General features: G+C 42.5%; 1 protein-coding gene across 1 annotated transcript in view; it reads right to left on the bottom strand.

Annotated features, from left to right (window-relative positions):
* Nucleotides 1-23,133, bottom strand: part of LOC128661429 (jerky protein homolog) — a 77,388-nt gene extending 54,255 nt beyond the window's left edge. Inside the window, 4 exon segments of the mRNA XM_053715683.1 lie at nucleotides 13,100-14,124; nucleotides 20,363-20,443; nucleotides 20,446-20,622; nucleotides 22,764-23,133. Of these exon segments, the coding sequence (XP_053571658.1) occupies nucleotides 13,100-14,124; nucleotides 20,363-20,443; nucleotides 20,446-20,622; nucleotides 22,764-23,133 (1,653 nt within the window).
* Nucleotides 23,134-23,466: the final 333 nt, after the last annotated feature.

The following is a 23,466-nucleotide window of genomic DNA, read 5'->3' as shown; positions in this document are numbered from 1 at the left end:
TACAAATAAATACAATTAAATAAACTAGCTAAAGTACAAAAAATAAAAAAGAACGAAGTTACAGAAAATAAAAAAATATTTACAAACATAAGAAAAATATTACAACAATTTTAAACTAATTACACCTACTCTAAGCCCCCTAATAAAATAACAAAGCCCCCCAAAATAAAAAATTCCCTACCCTATTCTAAATTAAAAAGGTTACAAGCTCTTTTACCTTACCAGCCCTGAACAGGGCCCTTTGCGGGGCATGCCCCAAGAATTTCAGCTCTTTTGCCTGTAAAAGAATAAATACAATACCCCCCCCCCCAACATTACAACCCACCACCCACATACCCCTAATCTAACCCAAACCCCCCTTAAATAAACCTAACACTAAGCCCCTGAAGATCTTCCTACCTTGTCTTCACCATCCAGGTATCACCGATCCGTCCTGGCTCCAAGATCTTCATCCAACCCAAGCGGGGGTTGGCGATCCATAATCCGGTGCTCCAAAGTCTTCCTCCTATCCGGCAAGAAGAGGACATCCGGACCGGCAAACATCTTCTGCAAGCGGCATCTTCGATCTTCTTCCATCCGGTGCGGAGAGGGTCCATCTTGAAGCAGGCGACGCGGATCCATCCTCTTCTTCCGATGTCTCCCGACTAATGACGGTTCCTTTAAGGGACGTCATCCAAGATGGCGTCCCTCGAATTCCGATTGGCTGATAGGATTCTATCAGCCAATCGGAATTAAGGTAGGAATTTTCTGATTGGCTGATGGAATCAGCCAATCAGAATCAAGTTCAATCCGATTGGCTGATCCAATCAGCCAATCAGAATCAAGTTCAATCCGATTGGCTGATCCAATCAGCCAATCAGATTGAGCTCGCATTCTATTGGCTGTTCCGATCAGCCAATAGAATGCGAGCTCAATCTGATTGGCTGATGGGATCGGCCAATCGGATTGAACTTGATTCTGATTGGCTGATTCCATCAGCCAATCAGAAAATTCCTACCTTAATTCCGATTGGCTGATAGGATTCTATCAGCCAATCGGAATTCGAGGGACGCCATCTTGGATGACGTCCCTTAAAGGAACCGTCATTAGTCGGGAGACATCGGAAGAAGAGGATGGATCCGCGTCGCCTGCTTCAAGATGGACCCTCTCCGCACCGGATGGAAGAAGATCGAAGATGCCGCTTGGAGAAGATGTTTGCCGGTCCGGATGTCCTCTTCTTGCCGGATAGGAGGAAGACTTTGGAGCACCGGATTATGGATCGCCAACCCCCGCTTGGGTTGGATGAAGATCTTGGAGCCAGGACGGATCGGTGATACCTGGATGGTGAAGACAAGGTAGGAAGATCTTCAGGGGCTTAGTGTTAGGTTTATTTAAGGGGGGTTTGGGTTAGATTAGGGGTATGTGGGTGGTGTGTTGTAATGTTGGGGGGGGGGGGTATTGTATTTATTCTTTTACAGGCAAAAGAGCTGAAATTCTTGGGGCATGCCCCGCAAAGGGCCCTGTTCAGGGCTGGTAAGGTAAAAGAGCTTGTAACCTTTTTAATTTAGAATAGGGTAGGGAATTTTTTATTTTGGGGGGCTTTGTTATTTTATTAGGGGGCTTAGAGTAGGTGTAATTAGTTTAAAATTGTTGTAATATTTTTCTTATGTTTGTAAATATTTTTTTATTTTCTGTAACTTAGTTCTTTTTTATTTTTTGTACTTTAGCTAGTTTATTTAATTGTATTTATTTGTAGCAATTGTGTTTAATTTATTTATTGATAGTGTAGTGTTAGGTTAATTGTAGGTAATTGTAGGTAGTTTATTTAATTATTTTATTGATAGGGTAGTGTTAGGTTTAATTATAACTTAGGTTAGGATTTATTTTACAGGTAAATTTGTTATTATTTTAACTAGGTAACTATTAAATAGTTCTTAACTATTTAATAGCTATTGTACCTGGTTAAAATAATTACAAAGTTGCCTGTAAAATAAATATTAATCCTAAAATAGCTATAATATAATTATAATTTATATTGTAGCTATATTAGGATTTATTTTACAGGTAAGTATTTAGCTTTAAATAGGAATAAGTTATTTAATAAGAGTTAATTTATTTCGTTAGATAAAAATTATATTTAACTTAGGGGGGTGTTAGTGTTAGGGTTAGACTTAGCTTTAGGGGTTAATCCATTTATTAGAATAGCGGTGAGCTCCGATCGGAAGTTTAGGGGTTAATAATTGAAGGTAGGTGTCGGCGATGTTAGGGAGGGCAGATTAGGGGTTAATACTATTTATGATAGGGTTATTGAGGCGGATTAGGGGTTAATACATTTATTATAGTAGCGCTCAGGTCCGCTCGGCAGATTAGGGGTTAATAAGTGTAGGCAGGTGTCGGCGACGTTGTGGGGGGCAGATTAGGGGTTAATAAATATAACATAGGGGTCGGCGATGTTAGGGCAGCAGATTAGGGGTACATAGGGATAACGTAGGTGGCGGCGTTTTACGGAGCGGCAGATTAGGGGTTAAAAGTGTAATGCAGGGGTCAGCGATAGCGTGGGCGGCAGATTAGGGGTTAATAAGTGTAAGGCTAGGGGTGTTTAGACTCGGGGTACATGTTAGAGTGTTAGGTGCAGACGTAGGAAGTGTTTCCCCATAGGAAACAATGGGGCTGCGTTAGGAGCTGAACGCTGCTTTTTTGCAGGTGTTAGGTTTTTTTTCAGCTCAAACAGCCCCATTGTTTCCTATGGGAGAATCGTGCACGAGCACGTTTTTTATGCCGGCCGCGTCCGTAAGCAGCTCTGGTATCGAGAGTTGCATTTGCGGTAAAAATGCTCTACGCTCCTTTTTTGGAGCCTAACGCAGCATTTGTTTGAACTCTCGATACCAGAGTTAAATTTATGGTGCGGCCAGAAAAAAACCCGCGGAGCGTTAACAGCCCTTTTACCGCCGAACTCTAAATCTAGGCCTTAAAGACAAGGCCCTAGCCTGGGTCTCTCCCCTTTTGGAACAGAATGCCCCACTCCTGCATGATGCTGATGATTTCATTTCTGCATTATCTTTTGTGTTTGGGACTTATGGTCGTACCCCTGCTGCAGAATTTTCTCTCCTGGACCAGGGTAATAAAACTGTGGCACAATTTGCCATCGAGTTTCACACCTTGGCACTTGAAACTACTTGGGATGGCAGTGCTCAAGGCAGCCTTTAGGAGGGGTCTGCATGAAAGCATCAAAGATGAACTCACTTATTGTGACGTTCCTTCTTCTTTGGATGACTTTATATCGCTTTGTATCAGTCTGGACTTTCGCTTCAAGGAGAGACAAGCCGAAAGAGACAGAACCAGGAGGCTCCTTCCCTCCCGTCCTCCTATTCATCCGGTTTCAGCAGTATCCTCTACCCCTTCAACAACTCCAGTTACACCAGCGGAGGAGCCCATGGATCTCTCCTCCTTCAAACCTTCAGAATCTGAAAGACAGAGAAGAAGGAGATTGAGACTATGTTTTTTTGTGGGTCTAACACCCACCAACTAAAGGACTGTGACATTCGGCCGGGAAAAGCCAATGCTTAGGGGATAACACTGGGGTACCTCTAAGCATGATCACTACTAAATCCCCTCATTCCATTCTGGTACCTGTAACCCTTACCTTCCTTCAGAATACAGTCCACACTCAAGCCTTCAATGATTCAGGGACAGCTGGAAACTTTCTGGATCACCGTTTTATGATCCAAGCTGGCTTGCCTCTTCTGCAGAAAAGACATTGTCTCAAAATAACTACTTTGGATGGCACCCCCCTTGGTTCAGGGTTGACCCATTTTGAGTTAGCACCCCTGACCCTGACTGTGGGAGTTCTTCATACCGAACAGCTGCAGTTCGAGGTCATTCATTCCCCAGCACAGCCTGTCATCCTTGGTCTTCCTTGGCTTTGGGTACACAATCCACAGTTCGACTGGGCTGAGGGACAATTGGCCTCCTGGGGTACCTTCTGTTTCCACTCCTGCCTTGCTAAAGTCACTCCTCTGCCCTGCATCCCCATAGCTAGTATACAGACTCCTCCAAACCTTCCTGCAGTATATGCAGACTTTGCAGATGTGTTTGAGGAAAAAAGCAGCCGACGTGCTGCCACCCCACCATCCTTATGACTGCAAAATTGACCTCTTTTCTGGAGCCCCACTTCCTAAAGGGAGGACTTATCCACTCTCCAAAGCTGAAACCAAATCCATGGAGGAGTACATCCAAGAAAACCTAGCTAAAGGTTTCATTCGCCCTTCCTCCTCTCCTGCTGAGGCAGGCTTCTTTTTTGTCAGTAAGAAGAATGGTGGGCTCAGACCCTGCATCAACTACAGGGCCTTGAACAACATAACTATCAAGAATCGCTATCCCATTTTTTTGATCACCAAACTGCATGACTCACTCCAGGATGCTCGCTTCTTCACCAAGCTGGTCTTACGTGGGGCATACAATCTGATTTGTATCTTTCCAGGCCACGAATGGAAGACCGCCTTCAACACAAGATCAGGGCATTACAAATACCTTGTAATGCCCTTTGGGCTATGTAACGCCCCTGCAGTCTTCCAGGCATTTGTCAGCGATGTCTTCCGTGAACTCCTCAACCGCACTGTCAACCTACTTCTCAACCTACTTCTAAAAAAAGGAATTACAGAGGTTCTTGGGGTTCTCCATTTATTACCGCAAGTTTATAAAGAACTTTTCTCAAACAGTCGCTGACGTCAGGTTACGTGATCCACTAGTTACCAAACGATACTATGTATTCATCTCTGTATCCGTCTATATAGCAAGAAAGTCTCTTGTATTAGAGTTACTGATGGTGAATCTTCAGTTTTAGTTCTTTATGCCGTTTTGTTCACATAGAATATAAAGCCTCTCAGCGTGCAGTCTAATGACGTCACCACGTAGAAATCTGCATGCATTTGGTAACTAGTGGATCACGTAACCAAGTCAGATGACCTGACGTCACTGCTTACGGAACATTCGGCAGTTAGACGCTCCTTCACGGATAGTGGACTTGGTTTGTTTCTCTGCTCTTCTGTCTTCGAATCTATCAACATCCAAGTCTGTGCACAGCAGAATTACATGTAGCTCACGGACTTATGCAGTATAAGTATTGTCTTATTTTTTCTGCCTCGTATTTATAGCTAGATTGTACATATACTACCCGTTCCTTGTTCTTATGTACGCTTGCATGCTCTCTATTTAGAAGCGTTAATATTCTGATAATTGTGGTTGATGTCATACAGATAGTTAATATTTTACTGCCCAATCAACCTTATTTGCCAATGTTATATTTTTACTTTTAACACTCACTATTTTAGATGTAGATTATATTTATGTATATTGGTCAGATGCCGGCATCGTTTATTAGTATTTTATTTCTAATATATCATTTTTAATCCATATTTTGTAATCTGTTCATATATATTAAATGTGTAAACACCTATCTTGGGTATCCTAAAATCCTTTTATAGTATATTACTATTTTTTATTTTGACAACCCTTTTTTTGGTCGGCTCTATATTGGAGCGCTTGTCCCACCCCCTTTGTTTTTTATATATTCAAGTCCGTCTTTATTTTGAGATTATAAAGACAATATAGGGATTTTAGCTAAGACCTCATAGGTAGCTCCTACACCACCACCTCCTCTTTTCTCAACTAAATACCACCCTTCTGCAAAGATTGCAATGTGCCCAGTCTAGTAAACCTCCTGTAGCCCCTTTGGCTTCCGATATCCTCTTTGTACCTCTGAACCTACGCACTCCTGTGCTATCCTGGGCTCATGATAGTAAACTCTCAGGACATCCTGGTTTGACTAGGACTTTTAAGCTTCTTTCCCAACATATGTATGATGGCCTACTACGCTCAGGATTATGTGAAAGCCTGCACAACTTGTGCTGCCAACAAAACTCCCCGATCCTTGCCTCCTGGCTTGCTCCAACCATTGTCCATTCCCAAACAACCATGGACACACGTAACAATGGATTTCATTGTGGACCTTCCTCCTTCTGACCACCATACAGTTATCTGGTTGTGGTGGATCGCTTTTCCAGACTGGCTCATTTTGTACCCGTAACCAAACTGCCTTCTGCCCAAGAACTATCATCTCTTTTTCTCTTGCATGTGGTACAACTTTATGGCATTCCTGTAAATATTGTAGCCGACAGAGGTCCACAGTTCATCTCTCTCTTTGGAGAGCCTTTTGTAAGCTGATTGGAACCACTGTTTCCTTGTCTTCTGGCTACCATCATCAGACCAATGGACTAACTGAGAGAGTAAACCAGGATCTTGAAGCCTACCTTAGAGCCTTTGTCAACGGTCGCCATACCAACTGGTCTGAGTTGTTACTCCTAGCTGAGCTGGCAAGAAACACTCATTGTAAACAAAAAATAGGGTCAAGCGCTAAACCACTCCTACTATGCCTGACTGGAATAACTACTTCCTCCCTAGGTAGTTTAAATGACAAATCAAACAAACAATAGTAAGTCTGGCGCTTAAAGCAGTAGGAAATATAGATAGATCTCAAGATTTATGTATGTATTTTCCTTATACACATAACCAAATATCTTCTTGAAAATAATTTTAAACAATGAATTAATGTATATATTAACAAATTTTATTTCTAGGGATACAATATAATATTCAAAAATCACATTAAATTCAATTGTTCCAACTACATTCACACTTACATACACACTACACTATGCAGTTCAATTAATGCACAATTAATTGTAAAACATCAGTACAGATTAAAAGTATCCAATTTCATAAAAATATTCAATTTGATGGCACATATATAAAAACGTTTAAAAGTGTCCCATGCTTGATTTTCCAGTGTAATAAATCTCTTTGTATTAGAGTCTATAACTCAGAGAATTCCCAATGGTGGCCTGCTGAATAAGGCTACAAAGGGTGCTCCTTGTAAAATCGATATATTCACAACTATGAGTGTTAGCACCTAACCTCTTCAGCGATTTTAATGCACTTTAGAAAGGCTCTCTCTCCTTATACAGAAGCTCCGTGTCAGATAGTCTCAAGCGGCTGTCAGTAGTAGCCCCTGATTAAGTAAACAGTTCTGGTATATCAAAGGCAGCTTATTCACCTTATAATAAGTTCTCGTTAGCGCCGTCAGCAGACTCCCAGTCTATGGGTAGAACAGTGAGGCTCTCTTACCTCTGTAGCCGTGTCTCCGTGTCAGTTTCGTTACCTGACTCAACACTCCGGCTTCTGTCTCCTCTGTCTGTGGCTCTCACACTCCGTTGGTGACGTCACCCGGTATCCGGATTTCACAGGTGACTGTTACTTGCGCAAGTATTTGGTGAGTTATTTTGTACGTCCTCTGCTCTTAGTACATCGCGTACTCAGAGTCTGACAATCCTCCTGGTTCAGGGTCTTTGTTTAGAGACAATCTTGTAAGAAATTTCAAATAGCAGGAAGGTCTGTCCTGCTATTTGAAATGACTTACAAGATTGTCAGACTCTGCGTATGCGATGTACTAAGAGCAGAGGATGTACGAAATAACTCACCAAATACTTGCGCAAGTAACAGTCACCTGTGAAATCCGGATACCGGGTGACGTCACCAACGGAGTGTGAGAGCCGCAGAGGAGACAGAGAAGCCGGAGTGTCGAGTCAGGTAACGAAACTGACACAGAGACACGGCTACAGAGGTAAGAGAGCCTCACTGTTCTACCCATAGACTGGGAGTCTGCTGACGGCGCTAACGAGAACTTATTATAAGGTGAATAAGCTGCCTTTGATATACCAGAACTGTTTACTTAATCAGGGGCTACTACTGACAGCCGCTTGAGACTATCTGACACGCTTGAGACTATCTGACTGGGAGTCTGCTAACGGCGCTAACGAGAACGCATTATAAGGTGATTAAGCTGCCTTTGGTATACCAGAACTGTTTACTTAATCAGGGGCTACTACTGACAGCCGCTTGAGACTATCTGATACGGAGCTTCTGTACAAGGAGAGAGAGCCTTTCTAAAGTGCATTAAAATCGCTGAAGAGGTTAGGTGCTAACACTCATAGTTGTGAATATATTGATTTTACAAGGAGCACCCTTTGTAGCCTTATTCAGCAGGCCACCATTGGGAATTCTCTGAGTTATAGACTCTAATACAAAGAGATTTATTACACTGGAAAATCAAGCATGGGACACTTTTAAACGTTTTTATATATGTGCCATCAAATTGAATATTTTTATGAAATTGGATACTTTTAATCTGTACTGATGTTTTACAATTAATTGTGCATTAATTGAACTGCATAGTGTAGTGTGTATGTAAGTGTGAATGTAGTTGGAACGATTGAATTTAATGTGATTTTTGAATATTATATTGTATCCCTAGAAATAAAATTTGTTAATATATACATTAATTCATTGTTTAAAATTATTTTCAAGAAGATATTTGGTTTTGTGTATAAGGAAAATACATACATAAATCTTGAGATCTATCTATATTTCCTACTGCTTTTTAAGCGCCAGACTTACTATTGTTTGTTTGAAGAAACACTCATTGGCACTCTTCTCTTAAATGTTCTCCATTTCAAGCTGCAGCAGGGTATCAACCTTGTGTCTTCCCTCTTTCTGCTCAGTCCACTGAGGTTCCTGCTGCAGACCGACACGTTACTGAACTTACCACTCACTGGCAACGTATTCGATCTCAGCTACGTTCAGCTGTCTCTAGATATAAGAAGTTTGCTGATCGTCATAGAGCTTCTGTACGTGCCATCCCAGTGGGTGAACATGTTTGGGTCTCTACTCAACATATTTGTCTAAGTCAACCCTGTCACAAATTGGGGCCTAGGTTTATCGGTCCTTACAAGGTCCTGAAAAGACTGTCTCCTGTTGCCTACAAAGTGGCCTTGCCCAAAACCCTGCACATACACCCAGTCTTCCACATCTCGCTACTCAAGCCTTACATCAAGAAAAGATATACCCGGCTCCAAGCTCATCCTCCTCCGCTCCTGGTCCTTGGTGACCCTGAATATGAGGTAGCTAAGATCCTGGACTGCAGTACCTGATACATTGGAAGGGTTACTCTGTGGCAGATCGTTCCTGGGTTCCTGCCTGTGATATGCATGCTCCATCTTTGATCTCCAGATTCTATGCTACTTATCCTTTTGAGACCGACTCTGGTTCCCGGTGGGAACCCTTGAGAAGGGGGCTATGTCACACCACGCCACTCTAGCCATGCTAGGGACGCGGCGCGAACTGTATGCTTGTTGCCTTGGGAGGAGTCGGCTCTTCTCTGCGTGCGGCGGTGACGTCCTCGCCGAACGCTTTCTCCCTCAGAAGCCGGTTAGAATCTCCTGTGGCGCGAATCCTGCGCCTATGTAAGTAACCTCAGTCATTCCTATCACTGCCCAAGTATAGGTGTTACTTACTGTTCTCCTGGGTGTTATTAATTCGTATGCTGGACTGTTATTTTGCTACTGAACTCTGCTTGTCTGACCACTCTGCCTGTTTACCCCTTAACTGCTGGATTGATATACTGCTGCTGAACTCTGCTTGTCTGACCACTCTCCTGTTAACCCCTATTGCCCCGGTTTGCCTTTCTATTGCCAAACCCTGCCTGCCTGACCTTCCTAGTGGTTTGCCTCTGGACTTCCTTACTGTTGCCAAGCCCTGCCTGCCTGACCATCCTAGTGGTTTACCTCTGGACTGCCTTGCTGTTGACAAACCCTGCCTGCCTGACCATACTAGCGGTTTGCCTCTGGTTTCCTGCATGTTGCTGCCAAGGACTGTCCTTTATCTCATCTTGCAAACCTTCTCTGCTCTGTGATATTCCCTATCATTCAGGCTTGACACCGGGATAACAAGATAGAGGAGTATCCCACGAGCATTACAGCCAAGATGTCTAGCTTCACTATCCTAGCCCGCTGGGGATTGTGGCTAAAATATTGTCCGATGTTTCCTCTAAGTCCAAGCTTCTGGTGCTTCCTCACAAGGGTAAAACCTTGTTTGGGTCTGGTCTAGCAGATGGAGAGGGTCTTTACTTACACTGGTCAAGAAGATTAGACCTAAAGGACGTCAGAGTCGTCTTGGTATCCCAATCAGTTTTGGGACAAGGGGAAGCATTCAAAAGAAACCCGCAGCTGAGTCTAAGTCAGCATGAAGTGTCTGCCCCTGGTCTGGGATCGGATCAGTGAGGATTAGACTTTCTCTGTTGGATAAGCATGTGTTGGAGATGTTCCAGAGCCTTGGGCTGTGGACCTAGTATCCCAGGGTTACAAGTAAGAATTCAAATTTCTTGAATTTCATTCAGGAATCTTCCCTGGGAGTGATAGTCCAGTTCCAGTAAGGGAACAAGGCCTGGATTCTTCCCATATCTGTTTGTGGTTCCCAATTAAGAGGGAATTTTTCTACACATTCTAGACCTAAAGTGACTTAACAAGTTTCTCAGGATACAGTCCTTCAAATTGGAAACCATTCGTTTCATTTTTGCTTGGGTCCAAGAGGGTCAACTCATGAAGACCTTATTCCTGAGGATGTGTATCGTCATGCTCTCATCCAAGGATTTTTCAAGTTCCTGAGATTTCGACTTTATAGACAAACTTTTTCAGTATGTGGTTTTTCGGTTTGGTCTTGCCATAAAACTCTCAGAATTTTCTCAAAAGGTTCTGGGGTCTCTCTTGGCAGTGATCAGGTCTCGGGGAATTGCTGTAGCGCCATCCCTGGATGTCATTTTGGTTTAGGTGCCATCTTTTTCAAGCAAATTCTCATTTAGAGATTTTGTTGTCTTTTCTTCATTCCCACGGAGGGAACGTGGATCTGGATAAGAGTTTCCTTGGTCAGAAAATACAAATTCTCTCCTTTTTGCCTATGTCTCTACAGTCTACTGTTTGGCCATCAGTAGTTCTATGTATGGAGGTAATTGGTCTGATAGTTGCTTCCAGGGACATTATTCCCTTTGTTTAATTCCATCCGAGAGTTATGCATGCTCAGATATGGATTGGAGACCATTTGTTTCTGTCTCAGAGGATAGATCTAGATCAGTCGAAAAGAGAGTCTCTTTCATGGTGGGTTTCTGTCATAGCACACATGCTTCCAGATTTATTCCTGGGTGATTGTGACCTCGGACACCAGCTTGCTTAGCTGGGGAGTAGTCTGGGGCTCATTCAAGGCTCAAGGAATTTGGACTCGAGAGGAGTCTGCTCTCTCTTTAATAACTTTTTTGGAGTTGGGAGAGTTTTTCAATGCTACAAATCATTTTAAATTCGTGACCAGGAAGGGGGTTTACAGAGAGAGGCAAAAGTATTTTAAGTCCAAGCGCTGTTTTTATATATATCCCCATTTATCCCAGAGTTTTTCAATGCTGAAGGCTTGGCCTAAGTTGTCCTTAGCAAGGTTTTTCAGGTTCCAGTCGGACTCCTTCTCCTCTGTGGCTTACATTTCCACCAGGGAGGAACTCTGAATTCTTTAGCCATGAAGGAGGTGGCTTGGATTTTCAGTGGGCGGAAGCTCACAATTGTTCTCTATCTGTCATCTACATTCGAGGAGTGGACTCTGGATACCGGATTTCCTGAACAGATAGACATTTTTCATTCAGGAGAGTGGGCTCTCCATCCAGAGGTGTTCTTCAGGTTAACCCTCAAATGGGGAGTACCGGAGTAGGATCTGATGGCGTCTAGGCAGAACACTAAACTTCCAAGGTACGGTTCAAGGTCAAGAGATCCGCAGGTCGCCCTGATAGATGTTTTGGCGGTTCCTTGGGATTTTAGTCTGGCATTCCTGTTACCTCCGTTTGCGCTCCTTTTCACGAGTCATTGCTCGTATCAACAGGAGAGAGTATAGGTAATTCTTATAGCTCCTGCATGGCCTCGCAGTATCTGGTATGTGGACCTGGTGAAGATGTTGTTTCTGCCTCCTTGGAGGTTGCCTCTGAGGAAGGACCTTCAGGGTCCATTCCTTCATCCAAATCTCATTTCTCTGCAGCTGGCTGTTTGAGGATTGAACGCTTAGTTCTGTCTAAGCGTGGGTTTTCTGAGTCGGTCATTGAGACCATGATACAGGCTCGCAAGTCTGTTACTAGAAAGATTTTCCATAGGGTATGGTGTAAATATTTTGATTGGTGTGAATCCAAAGGGTCAGGATTCCTAGGATTTTGTCTTTTCTCCAGGAAGGTCTGGAGAAAGGATTGTCGATCAGTTCTCTGAAGGGTCAGATTCTGCATTATCTTTTTGCTTCACAAGCATCTGGCGGATGTGCCAGATGTTCAGTTTTTTTTGTTAGGCCTTGGTCAGAATCAGGCCTGTGTTTAAACCTGTTGCTCCTCCTTGGAGCCTCAACCTTGTGTTTCAAGTTTTGCAGCTGGCTCCGTTTGAGCCAATGCATTCCATAGATATTCAGGTTTTGTTTTCTTATTGCTATCTCTTCTGCTCGGAGCATCAGAGCTCTCAGTTTTGAGTATGTTTCGCATTACTTTATCTTTCATGCGGATAAGGCGGTTCTGCGTTCTAGGTTAGATTTTCTTCCTAAAGTGGTTTTGGATAGAAATTTTTATCAGGAAATTGTTGTTCCTTTTCTATGTCCTAATCCTTCTTCTCATAAGGAACATTTGTTGCACAACTTGGATGTTGTGCGTGTTTTAAAAATTCTACCTTCAGGCGACTAAGGATTTTCGCCAGTCCTCTGCCCTGTTTGTTGATTTCGCTGGAAAACATATACAGTACAACTCCAAAAATCCGGACTGCTTAGGAATTTGTCCAGTCTGTATTTTTGGATTTTCCGGATTCTCGGACATCGCTGCTAAAATACAGTACCTTGTAAATAATAAAGGAGATGTGTTAATTTTAAAAAAAAAATTAATACAGTAACTAAATAATGTACAGATTGCCTAAAATAGAGTACAGTACTGTACACATGCATATGTACATTCCTTTCTGTTACAGGTATTTCTTCGGTACATGCTGAACTGCTTGTTCACAGAATGCTACACCTGGTGATCCGCTTGTGAACCGAGCTTCTGCGATGCAGGATGGCTATTAGCAGATGTTTCCTCTGTTTTAAAACATAAAAAGAGATTTTTTTTTAGTAAATACTGCACTGTGTAAGGCATTTCATTTTTACAGTATTAAAATACAGTACAGTACTGTACCTGCATATGACATGTTTTCTTCTTCTGCTGTGCAAGGTGATCTGTTTGTGGATTGAGTGTTGTGTGTGTTTGCTGCTGCAGTTGATTGGTAGTTTGGATGGCAGATGCTTCTATTGTTTTCTGTAAATATCTTCGTATGTCACATTGTCTGCGACTTTGTAATTTCTTTGTGATAAAATTATTTTGCACCATGTGCACTTGCATGACGTCTTGGAGTGTAAAGCTATGGTTTTGTTCCACAAATTTCACAATGGTTTCCATGCATTTTTCAGCAGTAGCCCAAGATACCTTTTCAGTTTCAAGTCTGTCATCTTCTTCATCAGATTTTTCAGAAGTGTGCTCCTCTGTCTGATCTGGATTTGTGATGCTGTCAATGATTTCTTGATCAGTAAAAGTGGCTGCAATCTCAACATCATCTTCAATGCATATCCACTCTTCTAGGTCCTCTTCATAAAGTTTGCATAGAGGGTTGTCTTCCTGAGCTAATTTGACAGATTGCATGAGTTCATTCACTTCAGATGCTCTCTGCTCTACAAGGAACTCTTCAAAATCTTCATTTTCCTCACACTCTAGCTCTTCATGCATCACATTTGGCCATAACTTCCGCCACGCTCTTAAAAGAGTTACAGGCTTGACTGCGTTCCATGCAGTTAAAAGAGAAAACACTGCATCTTTTATTGTAAAGCTACATTGAAATTCTATAGAATCAACATCCTTGTTTAACATTTTCATCATAAAGTCATTTTTATAATGGCATTTGAAGTTCATAATGACTCCTTGGTCCATGGGCTGAATTAGTGATGTTACATTTGGTGGCAAGTAAGATGCAAAAATATTTCCACAATCAGACACTAATTTTGATTCATGGGGGTGAGCCCTACAGTTGTCAAGAAGCAGCAAGCACTTTGTGTTAGCAGGTTTTCCCAAATTTGTTAGGTTCTGGCGGACTGATGGAATAAAATCCGTAACAAACCAATCTTGAAAAATGTCTTTGTCCATCCAAGCATTTTTTTGAGCTTTATAAGTCACAGGGTGTCATGGATTCAATCATATTCTTGCTGGCCCTTTAATTTACCTGCTCACTCACCTTGCAAGGTTATTTAAACCTTGGACACGCCCTTCCTGTTGCTTCAGTATTGTGGTTACTAGCTGTATTCATAGATCTACTCTAGCTCTAAGGTTACCCTTCTAAGTACAGGAATAACCGTCCTAAGGCTTATACTAACTACTCCAAGAAGCTAACCCCTCTGGGTTTCACAGGATTACAACTTTATTCGGATTGTATCCATTTTCATTTAACTACTTGAAGCCTTCTGGCCGTGACTCACGATATCTTTCCCTGCTGACTTCATCTCTCCTGAACTTGGTTGCTCCGGTAGCTAGCACCGGAACCAGCAAGGGAAAAACATCAATTCAGGGAAGAACTCTCTACAGAGACATACGCTCTAAATCACTGTAAATATCCTGCACAAACTTACACATTAGCATTCCTGCTGAGCCGCTCACACACGGCCGCTTGCTGTGCATGTCTCTTCTCCCTCAGCTGTCAGCCCGGAACGCTGTGCGGCCACTCCCTCAGCCTGTCAGCTCTGAACACTGCGCGGCACACAGACGCACTGATTGACTGGCGGTCTCTACCCCCGCTCCACTGAACTTCTGTTACTGTGTAGCCGTAGCCCCTCTGAACCTGGACTTGCCGCATCATCAGAGAATTAAGAGGAACAGCTGTCTCACCTCATCCTCACATCTAGTACTAGGAGACAACAGATATTCCCTTTATTAATGTGACATCTCTCAATATTACTTACCAAGGTCCTCATTATTCTACAGTAACATTACAGGAGTGAACTAAACTCCAAGCTTGCTATCTAACCTAATTCAGAATTACTGATTAGGTCATACGAATTCAATAGCAACATACTTGCCAATAATAAAGGATACATTGTACCCACTCAGTGTGTCTTTGTTACTAGGCATACAATCCAATACTTCCGCAGTTGAGATCCATACGTACCTGACCTTACAGAATACTGAAGCCCCAAGAAGGATGGATCCAGCGGAGTTACCCCAAATCGTCTACGCCCTCTCATAGAGGGTTGATCAACTCAGTCATGGTCTCAGGGACTTACAGGCTCAAAATGTAACTCTCAGTAACATTATCAAAGACTCCATCGGCAAGCCCCCTGCACCAGAGACCCCCCCCGAACCTCAAGTCTCAATGCCAGACAAATTTCATGGAGACAGGGCCTTGTTCACTCAGTTTAAAAATTCCTGCAATTTACTATTCAGTTTAAAACCTAAAACCTATGCAACTGAGCGAGTAAAGGTTTTAACTGTAATTTCTTTTCTCAGAGGAGAGCCTCGCAAGTGGGCTGACTCTTTCTTTGAACTGGATCACCCTATACTTACATCATTAGAAGATTTCTTCAAAGAAATGGCAATCCTCTATCAAGACATTAACACCCAGCTCACAGCTGAAACCAAAATGAGATCACTAAGACAAGGGAAAAGGCATGTGGAAGAATACTTAAGTGAGTTCAAACAATATAGCAAGGATACGGAATGGAGTGAAATAGCTCTTAGGAACCAGTATCGCCTTGGCTTAAACGAAGCTCTTAAAGACGAACTCGCTCGCACAGAGCTCCCTAGGTCTTTGGATGGTCTAATCACCCTCAGTATCCAGATAGATAGAAGGCTGAGGGAGCGCAAATCTGAAAGACAAGGGTTGGATACCGTCAGTAAACCTGCTTCCTCGTACCATAAACCCATAGTTACTCAAGCAGCTGAACCAATGGACATTGGTTTCACAAAGGGACCGTTACAGCCCGAGGAAAGGAACCGCAGACGCATAAACAACCTCTGCATGTACTGCGCTTCCAATAACCACACTGTGAAGGACTGTCCTATCCTCCAAAGGCAAAAAAGACGTAAGTCTAAGCTCAAAACAACCTGTTTGACTACTAATTTAAAACAAGTTGCTTATTGTTCCTTGTCTCTTACTTTGCAGTGGGATCAGCAACAGGTACTCACTGAAGCTATCATCGACTCTGGGGCACAGTCATCCAATATCAATGCTGTTTTTGTCACTGTAAATAAAATTCCCACTGTTTTGAAAGCAAGACCCGTGTCAATTAGAGTCATTGATGGTACTACAATCAGTTCTGGTCCTATCACACATGAGACAGTTCCCATTAAGGTATCTACCTCATCAGCACATACTGAATATATCACATTCGATGTTATTAATTCTCCCATGTTCCAGGTAGTACTCGGCTTGCAATGGTTGCAGATACACCAACCCACCATTTACTGGGACCGTCTTGAAGTAGAATTCCTCTCACCGTTCTGTAAGAATACTTGTTTTATTCATCCATTGATTTGTACTCTCACCCAGAAGCAGAATTCGATTCCAGAAGATTATCATGACTACCTTGATGTGTTCAGTGAAAAGGAGGCAGAAACACTCCCCCCACACCGTCCATATGACTGCCCCATTGATCTCTTACCTGGGGCGGCTATACCGTACGGTCACATCTGTCCTCTTTCTGAGCCGGAGCTAGAACATCTAAAAAATTACTTATCTGAAAACCTGAGGAAAGGCTTCATACAACCTTCAACATCCCCTGCTGGTGCAGGCATCTTCTTCGTTAGGAATAAGGATCACTCACTTCGGCCAATTATCGACTATCGAGAACTCAACAAGCGGACGGTGAAGAACCGATACCCCCTACCGCTAATTCCTGAACTCATCGAACATCTCAGACAGGCTACCATATATACTAAATTAGACCTTCGTGGGGCCTATAATCTTGTCAGGATCCGGAAAGGGGACGAATGGCTCACGGCCTTCAGAACAAGATATGGACTCTATGAGTATAAGGTCATGCCATTCGGGCTATGCAACGCCCCAGCTACCTTTCAATATTTCATCAACGATATCTTCCGTGACCTCCTTGACATCTGCGTCGTTGTGTATTTAGATGATATCCTGATATACTCCAATAACATCACTGAACACAAGAAGCACGTCCGTTGGGTACTCACACGCCTCCGACAACACCGACTCTTTGCTAAATTGGAAAAGTGCATCTTCCACTCCTCAGAAATCACCTTCTTGGGGTACACCATTACTCCTGCAGGAATCCAGATGGATGACTCCAAAGTTGAAACTATCAAAAATTGGCCTATACCCACATCCAGAAAAGACCTGCAGAAATTTCTCGGATTTTCCAACTATTACAGGAAATTTATCAGGAATTATTCCGCTCTCACTAAACCCTTGACCACCCTTACTAGTGTCAACACTTCCTATGTCTGGACGGAAAAAACTCAGGCCATCTTCAACCATCTTAAATCGGCCTTCACCAAAGCACCAATTCTCGAATTTCCTGATCCAGACTCCCATTACGTACTGGAAGTAGATGCTTCCAATTATGCCCTTGGTTCCATTTTATCACAACGGAAAACTCCGGAGCAACCAATCCACCCTGTCGCCTACTTCTCCAGGGTTATGACACCAGCTGAATACAACTACCCTGTAGGCGAGAAAGAACTCCTAGTCATCAAGGTTTCCTTGGAACATTGGAGACATCTGTTGGAGGGCTGCAAATATCCCATTCTTATATACACGGACCACAAAAACTTGGAGTATCTCCTCACAAACCGTACTCTATCCTCCAGACAGTTGAGATGGAGCTTGTTCCTATCACGGTTCGATTTCCATATAACTTACAGACCCGGTAGCAAAAATGGGAAAGCGGATGCCCTCTCCCGGAAAGACTCCAAACCACCAACTTTTGCTACTCCCAGTACCGTCATTCCAGTTAATCAAATAATTGCCTTGTCTCCCACTTATCCGGAGGTTCTCAAGATACTTCAGAATGAAGATACCTCCATGTCTAAGAAAAATCTCAGGTTGGAACAGGACGGTCTCTATTATTACCAAGGACGACTCTATGTTCCTCCATCCTTACGAGACAATTTGTTGAACGAACATCATGACTCACCTATGGCAGGACATCTTGGAATCCATAAAACCTTTGAGCTTCTCTCACGCACCTACTGGTGGCCCTCCATGAGATCCTCGGTTAAAAAGTATGTTCAAAGCTGTCACGTATGCACCATCTCTAAGACTGAAAGGAAAGCTCCTTTCGGTCTGTTATTACCGTTACAAATTCCTGACCGTCCCTGGCAAACCATAGGAATGGATTTCATCGTAGAGCTTCCCTTGTCAAATGGTTACAACACCATACTTGTTGTAGTAGACCATCTTACTAAGATGGCCCATTTCTTGCCGTACCATGTTACCCACCTCTTCAGAACTTGCAATGTTATTTCTTAACAACATCGTGAAACTACACGGCCTTCCAGACTCTATTGTGACGGACAGGGGAAGTCAGTTCACCTCACGTTTCTGGAGACATTTATGTGAGAACATGAAGGTAGAACTTAGGTTTTCCTCTTCATTCCACCCGCAGTCCAACGGACAAACGGAGCGAATAAATCAATGGCTCGAACAATACATCCGATCTTATTGTTCCAGCCACCAGGACCAATGGGCCTCCACACTCACTATGGCAGAATATGCCTACAACAATTCTACAAGTTCAACCACTCTCAAAACACCATTCTTTTCGAATAACGCCTTCCATCCTACCTTCCAACTTCATCCACGAACTGATTCGAATTGTCCAAAACTCGATTATCTCACTAAATCCCTTCAAGATCTCTTCCTGGAGCTCAAAAACCATATAAGAGAGGCACAAACCCATCAATGTCATTACTACAACCTCCGACGACGCCAACCCCCATCCTATTGCATAGGGGATTTGGTATGGTTATCCACCAAAAACATCAAACTCAAAACCCCCAGCAAGAAATTTAGTCCAGCTTTCATAGGTCCGTATCCAATTGTTAGGATAATAAATCAAAATGCTGTCACCTTGCAATTACCGGCTAACACCAGACTACATCCTACGTTTCATGTTTCCTTATTGAAGCCATACCATGCAACTAGGATGGCCAACATCCCATCTTCCCTGGAGACTTTACTGGGAACTGACAAAGAATACGAGATTGACTGTATTCTGGACTCTCGTATCTTCAATCGGGTTTTGCAATATCTAATACACTGGAAGGGTTTCTCTGATGAGGACGATTCTTGGGAGCCTTCTTCTCATGTACATGCCCCCAGATTGGTCTCCTTGTTCCACAGGAGGAATCCAGATCGACCTAGGTTTGTAGCTACTGGGCAGCTACATTGAGGAGGGGGATATGTCATGGATTCAATCATATTCTTGCTGGCCCTTTAATTTACCTGCTCACTCACCTTGCAAGGTTATTTAAACCTTGGACACGCCCTTCCTGTTGCTTCAGTATTGTGGTTACTAGCTGTATTCATAGATCTACTCTAGCTCTAAGGTTACCCTTCTAAGTACAGGAATAACCGTCCTAAGGCTTATACTAACTACTCCAAGAAGCTAACCCCTCTGGGTTTCACAGGATTACAACTTTATTCGGATTGTATCCATTTTCATTTAACTACTTGAAGCCTTCTGGCCGTGACTCACGATATCTTTCCCTGCTGACTTCATCTCTCCTGAACTTGGTTGCTCCGGTAGCTAGCACCGGAACCAGCAAGGGAAAAACATCAATTCAGGGAAGAACTCTCTACAGAGACATACGCTCTAAATCACTGTAAATATCCTGCATGAACTTACACATTAGCATTCCTGCTGAGCCGCTCACACGCGGCCGCTTGCTGTGCATGTCTCCTCTCCCTCAGCTGTCAGCCCGGAACGCTGTGCGGCCACTCCCTCAGCCTGTCAGCTCTGAACACTGCGCGGCATACAGACGCACTGATTGACTGGCGGTCTCTACCCCCGCTCCACTGAACTTCTGTTACTGTGTAGCCGTAGCCCCTCTGAACCTGGACTTGCCGCATCATCAGAGAATTAAGAGGAACAGCTGTCTCACCTCATCCTCACATCTAGTACTAGGAGACAACAGATATTCCCTTTATTACTGTGACATCTCTCAATATTACTTACCAAGGTCCTCATTATTCTACAGTAACATTACAGGAGTGAACTAAACTCCAAGCTTGCTCTCTAACCTAATTCAGAATTACTGATTAGGTCATACGAATTTAATAGCAACATACTTGCCAATAATAAAGGATACATTGTACCCACTCAGTGTGTCTTTGTTACTAGGCATACAATCCAATACTTCCGCAGTTGAGATCCATACGTACCTGACCTTACACAGGGAGGTGCAAAACTCCTTTAAATGCCCGTGGTCGCTTATATTTGCCAATCACCAGAAGCTTAATTTTATGCTGGTGAGGACAGTAAGTCTTTCTTTATTCATCTTAAAACCTTTAGCATTTCGTTCTTGGTTTCCAGCCAGAGTTTTAGTGGGCAGAAATTTCCAGAAAACACCTGTTTCATCTGCATTGTAAATTTGATCAGGTGTGAGATCATAGTCAATGACAATTTTTTCAAATGTTGCACTATAATCTGCTGCAGCATGTGTATCAGCTGACTGCCTTTCTCCAACAACATTTAGCGGTCTAATCAGTGATGTGCAGTCACTAGAGGTAGGTGAGGCAGTGCTTCACCTCTCATATGGGCAAAAATATATATTTATTTATGGACTTTAAAAAAATAAAATAAAAAAATTGCAATTTTTTTCCCCAGCATTCTTTTTTCACAGATACATGTTGTGCAATGGAGAGGCACAAGCAGGTCTGCCCACCATTACACAACATGCTGCGCCACCTACTGGATTAAAGTGGTTAAGCTCATTGCATGTCCCATAATTTCTTATTTGAGGCAGTCCTATTTGGGCTGAACCAATCTAGTGAGAGACATTAGTCAGTGGAACTTAGGGTTGGGGCTGGATGTTAAATCATATAAAACAAAACAAAAACGGAAAAAAACTACTTTCATTTATTTTGTTGCTGTGCTGTGAAGCTGCCAGCTTTTGCTAAAGTGAAAAAGAGAGTTCTGTACTTCCCCTCTAAGTGCAGTGGAATGTGCCACTGTCACTTCCTTAATACAGACAGAGGCAGAGCAGGAAGAGATTCAGTCAATAAGCAGTGTTTAAGACACATCTTTGAAGTAAGTTCTACAGCCTTAGATTTCACTGAAAGGGATTCTGTTAGTGAAAATTATAATTTAATGAATGTGGTTTAGTATTTTTTGATTTTTTTTTACTCTTTAACAGCAGTTGAAGGATCGTTTTTGTATTTTGTTTCCTCAACCTTTACACCCACTAACTTAACAGCTTGCCTTCACTTTCTGAACTCTCTGTAGCTCTGCTGTTTTATTACTTAAAAATGCAGTGGTCTCTCTCCCTCCCCCTTGTCTCTCTCTCTCTCTCTCTCTCTCTCTCTCTCTATCTATCTATATCTATCTATCTATCTATCTATCTATCCATCTCTCTCCTTATGTGTTGTTCTCCCCATGGTCTCTCTGTCTCTCTTCCTCCCCCTCTGACTCTCTCATCCCTTATGTGTCTCTCTAACCCTCTGTGTTTGATTGTGTCTCTCTCTCTTTCTCTAACCCTCTGTGTGTGATTGTGTGCCTCTCTCTCTTTCTCTCTAACCCTCTGTGTGTGTCTCTCTCTCTCTCTCTTTCTCTCTCTCTCTAACCCTCTGTCTCTCTCTCTTTCTCTCTCTCTCTCTCTCTCTAATCCTCTGTGTGTGTGTCTCTCTCTCTCTCTTTTTCTCTCTCTCTCTCTCTAACCCTATGTGTGTGTCTCTCTCTCTCTCTAACCCTCTGTGTGTCTCTCTCTCTCTTTCTTTCTCTCTCTCTAACCCTCTGTGTGTCTCTCTCTCTCTTTCTCTCTCTCTCTTTTTCTTTCTCTCTCTCTCTCTCTCTCTCTCTCTCTTTCTCTCTCTCTCTAACCCTCTGTGTGTGTCTTTCTCTTCCTCTCTCTTTCTCTCTCTTTCTCTCTCTAACCCTCTGTGTATGTGTTTCTGTCTACCTTTTATTTATTTAATTAATGAATTGGTAGTGCCATCTGATGGTGTGGCTTTATTTAAAGGGGTGGGGTCAAGCGCCCCACCATCTTTAAATTTCACCAGCCGCCACTGGATCAAGACATTTTTATATTTACTGAATAATGAAAGAATCTATAATCATAATTTGCAGCATTAAAGTAAAAAGTATGTTTTAAACATATTTTAATGGGCATGGATTTCTAGATCTCATAATCAGAGCAAGCATTTTGTTATCTGGCAAGTGTTTCTGTTACAATCCTTTAGACTAAAATCAGATGTTTACTAAGTTGACCAGTTTTCCAAGACACCATTTAAAGGGACATGAAACCCATATGTTTTCTTTCATGATTTAGAAAGAACATGCAATTTAAATAACTTTCCAATTTACATCTAATATCTAATTGTCTTCATTCTTTTGATATCATTTGTTGAAAATCATATCTAAATATGCTCAGTAGCTGCTGATTGGTGGCTGCACATAGATACCTCATGTGATTGGCTCACCCATGTGCATTGCTGTTTCTTCAACAAAGGATATCTAAAGAATGAAGGCGTATCCAAGCCACTGCCTCACCAGCCTCTGACGTCACTGCACGTCACTGGGTCTAATACCATGACGCATTTTGAAATTCCTAAGCCATCCAATGCTAAAGTTACATTCAGAATCAATGTTCATTTGCTCCTTAAAAGATTTTGCTTTGGTGATTAGCATTGGCCCAGAAATTGCCATATCTTCTGATCGTTTAATCAAAAACCATTCATGCAAAACCTTATCAAGGTTTTCTAACTTTGGCTTATGTAAACTTTTTCTTTCTGCAATTTTTTTGTAAGGCTCAGATGAGGCTGTAAACGGTAGAATTTTATTTTTGGCATTTTTTATATCATAAATGGTAGACTTTCCAATGTCATACGTTTCCATTAGAACAGAAATACTAACTCCTGATTCAAGTTTCTTGATAATTTCAAGTTTCTCACTCAATTTTAGAGTGTTTCTCCTACGCTTCTGTTTATCCACTTTAGGAGACATTGGTACAGTATAACGGTACTGTGCAGTGTAAAGATGCTAAATACCTGCACAGGTACCGGTCATGTACTAGTTGTGGAGCTCAGATTTCGCTTGTTTCCGCACTGAATGTCCGGATTCTCGGGTTGTCCGGATTTCCGGGGTCCGGATTTTCGGAGTTGTACTGTAGATCAGAAAGTTTTGGCTATTTCTCTTTACCTCTGGTTGTGAAGTATTATTTGTTTTGCCTATAAGACTGCTAGTCAGCAGCCTCCTGAGAGACTTACAGCTCTTTTCTTAAGGGCTGTTTCCTCTTTTGGGTTTTCAAAGATGAAGTTTCTGTGGAGCAGATTTTCA

Source organism: Bombina bombina, chromosome 5 (genome assembly GCF_027579735.1).
Source record: "Bombina bombina isolate aBomBom1 chromosome 5, aBomBom1.pri, whole genome shotgun sequence".
Classification (NCBI taxonomy): Eukaryota; Metazoa; Chordata; class Amphibia; order Anura; family Bombinatoridae; genus Bombina; species Bombina bombina.
The sequence above is the reverse complement of the archived record's forward strand: the minus strand, read 5'-3'. Positions and strand labels throughout refer to the sequence as shown.